Genomic DNA, 9,778 nt, shown 5'->3' with positions numbered 1-9,778 from the left:
TAGTTACTAAGCTCGATCGCAAATATATCTAAAACATGTTTTAATCTTTAATTTTCACTATGAAGTCATTTTCTTTTTACTCTAGTGCAAGAACACCAACTACTGCCACCTTTTTCCATGCTCCACAACTTCAAATAGTCTCTTTGAGCTAATGAGCCATCAGATTTAAAAATAGCCATAAGCCCATGACCCATTTCCTTCACTACCGGGTAGTAAAAAATAATAATTCCACACCTCTTGAGATTGACCTCATCATGAACTTAGCCTTTACAAAGAAAAGGAAATAGTATGTGTCGAAAGTGAAGAAAAAAGGTGCACAGTAGTAATTTGGTAAACCTTCAAATAAAAAAGGTTTAGCAATAAAAAGTGAACGGATCGAACCTCTATACAAATCGGGGCTGATCGAGCTTTGCACTTTACTAGATATATAGTTATTTATAAAGTCTAGCAGAGTAATCAGAGTTGTATTTCTAGAGTAGATCTAGATTATTATACTAATCTAGATTCTAGAGTGATAGACAGTTACGGTCAATCTAAACCTACTAATCTAAAACACTAGCTTCTAAATCAGAGATAATTAGTACATTAAATGTCAATAAATAAATAAATAAATCTAGATTTAGATCTATAGTGTATAGTCTACACTACCTATCTCTAGAGCAGCGGTTCTCAACCTTTTTAGCTTTTCGACCCCCAATACGATTCTCCACTAGGCGGCGACCCCAAGCATAAAATTTGTTTCCGCCTTAGGCCTAAGTAGGCCCCAAATGTGATTTTTCTAACATTATATATCATAATAAATTTTTAAAATTTATGATGTATTTAAGCTTTATTATCATTGTATAAAAAATTGTGCTTAATTTACTAAAAAAAATGACTTATGACTTTCATTTATTTACTTTTCTATTGCATGTTTATTATATTCATGTAACGAATTCCGCTCTATTCATAACTCGAACATTGTCTTTGACCGCTGGCAAATTTAACTCCTTGTCAATGGTGTGAGATTTCATAGATCTGTCTATTCAGAGAGAAACCAAATAAGAAGTGACAACAGCCGATGTTTTGATTATGAGTTTAGATTTTTTGACTCCTTGAGCATGAAAACTAAACTACTCGATGTCCTTATCGGCAAAGCTTAGACGTCTCAGTTTGCTCTGACTTCATAAAATGATGAAGCAAAAAATCATCATTAAATTTTTTTCTAACATCCTTTTGTTCAAGATCCATGTTCATGGGATGTTTTGTAATGAATATATTACCTTCAATAACATGGACTAGAAAACAATTACACATTAATAGTTTCCATTAATTGTTTCAAGACTAGCTCAAATCTTCACCATTGGAATAATGTTTGATTCCGCCATGGAGTTCAGCAAAGCGTTTAAAAAAAGGAGTAACTACCAATAAAAAAAAAATGTCTACCTTCAAGCAATGCTGTTACACTCACTAAAAGTGCCCTCTGTATCATCTGGTAATAAGTTCGTGTTTTAAACTATGTCTCCTCCCAATTTTTATTTCATTTAATTGACGCTTCACAATCGTTTAATGAGTTATCTTACATAGTCTTACTCTGAGTAATATCCCTTTACTTTTTACCTTAGATTGTAATTGTACATCCTCTATGGTACAAATGTGTTTGTTACAACATGTAGGAAATCACACACACACAAATTCAATGTAAAATTGATGAAAAAACAAAATTTACTATGGTCTTAGGCAACACCTGGCAAATGGTCATTCGACCCACCCACAGGTTGAGAACCCCTGCTCTAGAGCGATTTATTTATAAATTTGATTTTGAAATGATGAAGGCTTGAAGGAATTCTAGATAGATCTAGATTTGAGTCCCTTTCTTAGTATCTAATTCTAGTAATAAATATATATATCCATTATCATAATTAATATTATTATTATTAATTATTATCTACTCATATTCCATAGATTCATAGATCTATCCAATTAATAATTAAATCTAATTCTAATATGTCTTTATTTGTCTATTATTTAGACATCTATAATCTATATAGCTAAATATAATTATTGAATATAGAGGAGTCTAGATATATATAGAATTTAGTAGAATAGACTTAATAGATCTAAAATCTAGAGTTAATAGTCTAGATATATATATATATTCAAATAATAATGATAATGAATCATAATTCTTTAATTAAAATGATAATAAAACAAAACATCTTTGTGCTAGAATCTACTCTAGATCTATATCTAGATTGTAGATATCTATAATTGTATTTAATTTAAAATTTTATAGTCCAGGTCTATATTTATGTCTATATCTAGTTAGTTCTAGTTTAACAATTTTAACTTAAATGATCTTTTATTTACTCTTAAAGTATTCTACATGATGACAATTTTTTGTGTCTGTTTAATTTATTTTAGGTCTGTAGTACTGATGTCAAGTACTTAAGCTTAATGAATGGGGTAGAATAGGAGGTATAATAAAACCCCTTGCAGTTAGCTTTCAGTTTATTCCTGTATGAATCAAGGCATTTGAGTTGTTACTCTTAAGGTGCTGTCACACATATTGATATACTCGGGTGCAGTGTGGTGCCAACCTAGTCAGACCCAGTGGTGGTGTGGGATATTAACTTTAAAAAAATGTCTGATGGGTACCGGGAATATGTGTGTGTGCTCATCCGCAACGAAGACAATAGGTTTCTTCTCACGGATTATAAAGACAGAGGCCTTTGGATGCCGTTTGAGGAAAGAATCGATCCCCTTCCATGCAGAAGCGTAGCCATGAAATTGATTGAACGGGTAAGAAATTTTTTCTTTTTTTTTTAACCCTGGTGGAATTTTATTTATCAAGTAGAGAAAAAAAAAATAATTTGTAGATTTCATGCATACTGGTTAGTTTGGCAAAAGTTACTTTTAAGTTTAGTATTTATTTGAAATAGTGATTGTTACATTTTCTTTACATGTTTGTATAAGTGAAGCTGAGTTTTCTTGTTTCTTTCACAATATTGTATGAAGGTGTCATGTGGCTAACATAATGGCCAACTGCTTAAATTTTTATAAAAACTAATGTAGCTGTAATCAGGATTAGGGGTGCACCGGATAGTGGCTCCGGCTTCTGCCGAATATCCGGCGTTTTTTACTATCCGGTGCTATTCGGCTCCGGTCGGATATCACTACCGGATAGTAAACCGGATAGTAAAAAATACACATATTTAATATGCATAAAGTGGACCTCGTTCCATTAATGTCTGTTGTAGAATGTATTAATGTTTATATTAAAACAAAATAATGTGCTTAAAAATAGGGCCATTATGAATAATGCACCAAACATCGTTTATTATAAAGACAAGGCGTGTTAATAACTTATTATAAATGAAATGAAACTTTACATCATAAATGCGCTTTAAATACAGAGCAGCAATGGCTGACACTTTTTTTCAATTTGTCTCGACCTTTGAGTAGGTTAGTTAACATGTTAAAATGCTACATTCCTTGACTACGTCATGCTGACCAGACGTCTGTCTAGCTGTGCGGGTATATCTCCAGAGGTAGAGATGAACAACTCCCACCCCTTTTATTTGTTTAGTCCATCACATTAAGTTTTTTTTTAATAGGTAGGTGACCACAAGTTCAATACGATGGACGTAAGTTTACTGTCAGCGTATTGACACTCTCTAGAGGTTACACCTTTCGAGGGAACTGAGTTTGTTTATTTAGTAGTTAATCTTTATTAGGGGGGCTGGACTACAAGAGCCACACCTCTAAGGTAACCAGGTATATTTCCAGATGAACAACACCCTCCCCCTTTTATTTGTTTAGTCCATCCCATTGAGTTCATTGATTGACAGGTGACCCCAAGTAAGATACGATGGATGTAAGCACTCTCTAGAGGTCACACGAGGGAACTATGTTTGTTTACTTAATAGCTAATCTTAATTGGGGGGGGGGGGAGTGGACTGGACTTCAAGCCTAACATCTACAGGGGTATCCGGACAAAGAGTATGCTTATTTGGAGAAAAATCTTAATCACGTGGTTGGGCTAGAAGCCACACCTTTTCAAGTGTGCCGAGTTACTTGAACATAAATCTCAATTAGTAAGCTGGACTAAAGATCACACGCACCTAAACGAGAGACCTTTAGCTACACAGAACACAAACCGCGCGATTATATAGCCCAGTGAGCCAGTAACTAATTATTTTGTAGAAGACACGACCAGAGCTATATCTTGAAATGGAGAGCTAAACACCCCCTACTCTTTATTTCTTTGGTCCTTGACACCCAATGTATTGATAGACATTGATCATTTTTTTAAGCCAGAATGAAAAAAACACAACGTGCTAACAAAGATATTACACTGTCAATAAATATTTTTCTAACGTGTTAACTTGAATATTACTCCTGCAGTTAAGTGTCTTGATTTGATAACAATATTCTTAATAATTTGTGACAGTCAATTAACTCCCTGTTATTACTAAATTTTTTTACTTAAGATGCGTGCTTAGCCACTGTGTATCAGGCTAGGACGACTTTTACACACCTGACATCCATAGGCTTACTATCGTTCCCTTTTGTAACAGTTACTGAAACCACGAATAAAATAATTAAATAAGTAATAATTAAGGAAGCTTTTTCTAACATACGTTCTTTGCATTTAATGTTTCTTACGTACGTTCTTTGCACAATAAAATAAAACAAAGATGTGCATGTTTGCGTGTGTGTATTTTTTTTGCCTTGTATTAAAACCTTTAGAAAGAAAGCTAATTTCATTGTTTAATTCTTTTGACTTAATAAATAACGGAAAATCTTACAGTAAATTTTAAAATCGCATAAAATAAATTGAATAATAGTACCGCAGTTAGATCTAGCAAACAAAGAAACAATATGCTGGAGCGTAAAAAAAAACAACCCTTGACCTCTAACTAGTGGACGGGTATAATTTATCTATAGGCTTGACTGACCATGCCAATGTGTTATCTTTTTTGACTGACACCCAACTCTATTGCGTGCGTATGCTCAAGGAAAAAACAATGCGTGATGGTTAACACAAACAACTATACACACTACACTAGGACTACATGTGTAACCTCACTAGGTATATCTGACCAGGTTGTTGGTCTGAAATTCATGAACACATACATCCGACCACTATACAAGGCAGATTGCAATTTACTTATGAGAGATTTACATTAGTAACTAGTTAAATATATACTAACATTATTTACATTGACCTTCCTACACACATCCTTTACAGTTGGTGGCATCGTACATACACACAGACACACTCATGCTATACAGATTTTTAGAAATACTGTTAAGCTTGAATAAATCAATCAGTAACAGAGTTTAAAACAATAAGGTATATCAAAGGAAAAAAAAATAAAACCAACCAATATAGGTATGTTATTTAACAGTTTCGTAAAATGTTCAGCAACACAAGCTATTAACAAGACACTTAGGTATCCGGCTCCGGCCCCGGCCGAATATCAAATTTTACTAGCCGGTCATATCCGGCTCCGGCCGGATATCAAAAAGTACTATCCGGTGCACCCCTAATCAGGATGATTATATTTGTAAATTTAGACATTGTATGAAGGTGTCATGTGGCTAACATAATGGCCAACTGCTTAAATTTTTATAAAAACTAATGTAGCTGTAATCAGGATGATTATATTTGTAAATTTAGACATCTCTCATAAATGATTAAATAACTCCTCTTACAGTAGACACTTTTTATAAAGCTCTCTCTTTTGTCTGTTAAAAAGTTTGTACACGTTATTTCACCCAATCTCAGATCAAGTGGAAATTTTGCACATTTATTTCTTGTACTTGGCAAAACAAGAACCAATTTAAAAAAGTCACCAATTAGTTAATTAAACCAAGGAAAGAAATTGTACTTGACAGATGTAGTGGTATATAAGCTTTGTTTTGTGTTTTTAAAGTATTTTTTAAAATGTTTTTCTTGTTTATTTGTGTGTGTCTATAGTTTACTGGAGGAAAAGGAAGCTTAAAAGGACTTTTAAGAAATCAATTTATTAGATTCTCAAACACTCCTCCTCATCTTTTCATTATATTTCTAGCCACTAGTGCAGATTCCATCAAGGTAAGTAAATAATTAAGGTGTGTTTCTTAATGACTTATAAATACTAGTTACTGATGTGCGGAACTCTGTGATCTTGTATATCAGTTGAGAAGATTCAATGGGATTAATTCCTCTTCTTTGTTTTAGTAATGTTTCTTGTCTGCTAAATCAATGACACCTTTAAGAAACACTTATTTTCAAACTTTAAGCGTCTCTTTAAACAAAGAATGAAACATTAAAAAAAATATATATATTTTAGAATTCTTTTTAACTAGAAAAAAAAAAAAGAATTTTGATTTTTTAAATTCCTAAACGGAAATTATTATTAAATTTTCTTTATGTGGATAGTGCAGATAGACTTGTGATAATAATCTACTAATAGTCATAATTTTTTACCTTTTTTACAAAGCCTATATCAACTCGCTCTGTCTGTCTGATACAAAGTGTGTACATGTTATTTCTTCCACACCCATTCTCTGATCAAGTTGAAACTTGGCTAAATTGGTTGGGTTTAGTCCCCTTAAATAATTGGTATAGCTATTTCTCCCTCAGGCATTCTTCAAGCCAGTTGATACTTTAAACAATTATTTTTTGTACCTAACAAAACATGAATCTATGAACAAAAATACTCAATTAGTCCATTAATTATTGGTAATTTATTATTTTGTTTCATATCGATTATGGGAAATAACCTGTACATTATTGATATAGTTTTAAAGGCAGAGTTCTTCCCATTTAGATAACCTTTGTTTTTTTTTTCAAAAGGATTTTTCTATATTATATTTTGCTTGTTTTTTTTTTAACAATTCAGCCAATCTTGTATTATTATCATATTTTTACATCAAGGTATGATTCCTAGGTTGTTTTTTGCTTGCTCAGTTCAGCCTTTTTTTTCATTTCTTGTTTTTAAATATATTTTTAGGACTTTGAAGATGGATATTGGTTAGATGAGGATGCAATGAAGGCAGCGATGGACCCAGAAGCCAGTCTTCATCTCCTTGGTGCTGATATTATCAAACTAGTTAGCCATGTTTCGGAACACAGAAGTGAGTAGACATGACACTCATGGTACTGTTTTCTAGTCATTGCTTCTTAATGGTTAATAACATATTTTGTAGCAATAGAAGGAGGGCAGAGAACATGATCTGGGGGGTGGGGCGTGGGCTGTTTTATTGATTATTTAGATTTTTTTTCATCTCATATTTTAATTTATGTAGATTAAAAAAAATATTATATGCTAGATGCTTATCTCTGTCTTGTTCAAGCTAATCAATGAATTTGTTTGATGATGTAATTTACTTCCTGGCCGTAGTTATTTATTAATCTAGGAATGACCATAAACAAATTTTTTTAATAAGTTTAAGGCATAGAAAATCTTTCAATTAATAAATATCTCTGTTGGATTTTGTATGCCTTTATATTGGTATTATTTAAAATGTCCAACATTTATTTAAACAAAAATTTTTGTAAAGAGAATAATAAAATAATTTGTTTTTAAATTTATACATATAATTTGAAGATCTATAATTATTAGCCCTAAAACTTCTTTTGGTAATCCCACAATACATACTCTAAAACTAACTACCCCTAAAGATAATTCAGTCCTTAGCACAGAAAACAAAAAAGGTAGTTAAGCTAAGCACCCAGCTTCGAAGAATTCCCCCCCCCCCCCCAAATCCCAAGTTGTTTTCAATATTATGTGTTGTATATGTCAGTCGAGTTTTTATTGCTTTAAGTTATGCAACATCATTTTTGCTTGTTTCACAATTTTGAAGCGTCCAGTTGTTCTGTGCCTCCTACAACCATGGGAGAAATGAGCGCAGAACTCTTTGACATAACCCAGGACATCAACACTGGCTCGGCTAATGAGGCCCTTGTCAAGTCTGCTAAACTAGGGGTCAAAGGTCAGTTTCCAAAAGACTATTTCTCTTTATATTACACATTGTTTCTAAATTTGTTATAAAAACTATTATAGCTAGGTTTGATCTTGGAGGCAAAATTTTTTTTTTTCTAAATAAAAAAAAACAACAATAACACTATTTTGTGCATGAAATTAGGGGCATTGCCAACTGTAAGCTTTCAGAAGTCAATGTGGTTGTATAATATGAGAAAGATGCTAAACTAGAATACATCAATCAATTTTAAAGAATACAATAATGAAAAAAAAAATGCACATAACAGACAAGTTGTCAATATTTGTTGCATGATCTTCTAGAGCACAAAAATCAAGTGTTATACATTTATTTTGCTTCTTTGAATTGTATTCAGAACAAGAGTTGCTGTTTCGAGAGTTTACTGAAGTCTGTCACCCTAGTATGTATATGAACTATACCACATTCTCATCGTACATGACCAACTTGAAAGGAGCTAGGTCATCAGACAACCTTTTATCACTGTTCAGGTAATCTTAACTATTGAAGTTTTATTAAATAGTGATATTAGTGCAAATGGCTGTTGACAAAACCTTGAACTTATCATATCTGCAAGTAAATAATAAATCTGTTAAACTCACATGATGTAAATATGGTAATCAGTGCTGTAAATTTGAGATCATTTATTATCTGTTTCTCCTGAATGTTGTTAGTGGTCATTGACTTGTAGCACTAAACTGCTAGTGGAATATATCTTAACTAATAAAACTTCAAATAACTTGAATAACTTCCTTTTTTTTGAATAAACTAAATAGAACTTTATTTATAATATAGACAAAATCAACTTGTGATCAAATGAAATAAATGTAGTAAACTTTAGTGATAATATCTTTTAACAAAATGTAACTGACTACAATAACACAACCTATCAGTCTCACGTTCTGGAGTCGTCTCCCAACTAACACGAAAGGGCGACAACTCCACCTATATTGCATCATTCACAACCAATCGCTAACCTCTTCCCACTGTCACCTTATAAATACACACACACTCCATAACACTGACATGAGTTAGGTTGCATACTGTTATATAGCAAACTGACTGACGTATAATTTATTTCTGTTATTTTATAAAAATAATTTAAAAAAATAATATTGTCTTCTCTCTCTCACACCCATTGGCACTAAAACACAAACTATCAACAAGCTGGAAATCTGCTTTTATTAGTGTTCCTCCGTCTCTTTCTCCTGATGTGGTGCCTAGCAGTCGTAGCCTATGCCATGTATATCTTCTTCTTTTGAATAGATGAGCTTTTCATTTCCATTCTTGACTACTTCTGTTTAATTCTTCATTTGAAATTTTGTTTAGCCACTAGATTAGCAACATGAGAGACAAGCACTTGTTCTGATAAGCTTGGTGTTGTTTGGCTTTGACACAGTAAACATACTACTTTACAAAAAACATAAGCACAATACAATATTAAAGGATATATATTTTAGAGGCCAGGCTTTATATTTTCATTTGTTCTTTGTCATTTGAAAGGAGATGTTTCCCATCTCTTTAAAATTGTCACTAACATTTTTGACCCAAATAGTTTTCTATACTTTGTCATGTTGCTATGTTCTTGGGGGAGCAGTTCATTCAACTTAGATACAAGTTTTCGGGTTATTCTGGTGTTAATCTTTAGGGCTGTCATGTCAACATTCTCTAAGTTTTTGGGTTATTATGGTGTCAATCTTTAGGGCTATTGTCAGGTTGCATTTTAAGCCTTAGCTTCTTTGCCCTGGCCCCTGACATTCAACATGCACTTCATGCGTAAAATAAATAATTAACTAGATGTTAACAA

General features: G+C 32.5%; 1 protein-coding gene across 2 annotated transcripts in view; it reads left to right on the top strand.

The window, feature by feature from the left end:
• LOC106068384 (uncharacterized) overlaps nt 1-9,778 on the top strand; it is a 37,811-nt gene that overhangs the window by 1,110 nt on the left and 26,923 nt on the right. For both annotated transcript variants that reach the window (XM_013227726.2, XM_013227725.2), the window contains exons 2-6: nt 2,404-2,781; nt 5,966-6,082; nt 6,984-7,107; nt 7,837-7,965; nt 8,330-8,462. In XM_013227726.2, coding sequence (XP_013083180.2) covers nt 2,623-2,781; nt 5,966-6,082; nt 6,984-7,107; nt 7,837-7,965; nt 8,330-8,462 — 662 coding nt within the window. In that variant the 5' untranslated portion in view covers nt 2,404-2,622. The remainder of the gene's footprint in view (nt 1-2,403; nt 2,782-5,965; nt 6,083-6,983; nt 7,108-7,836; nt 7,966-8,329; nt 8,463-9,778) is intronic.

The sequence above is a fragment of the Biomphalaria glabrata genome, chromosome 12, assembly GCF_947242115.1.
Source record: "Biomphalaria glabrata chromosome 12, xgBioGlab47.1, whole genome shotgun sequence".
NCBI lineage: Eukaryota > Metazoa > Mollusca > Gastropoda > Planorbidae > Biomphalaria > Biomphalaria glabrata.
The sequence above is the reverse complement of the archived record's forward strand: the minus strand, read 5'-3'. Positions and strand labels throughout refer to the sequence as shown.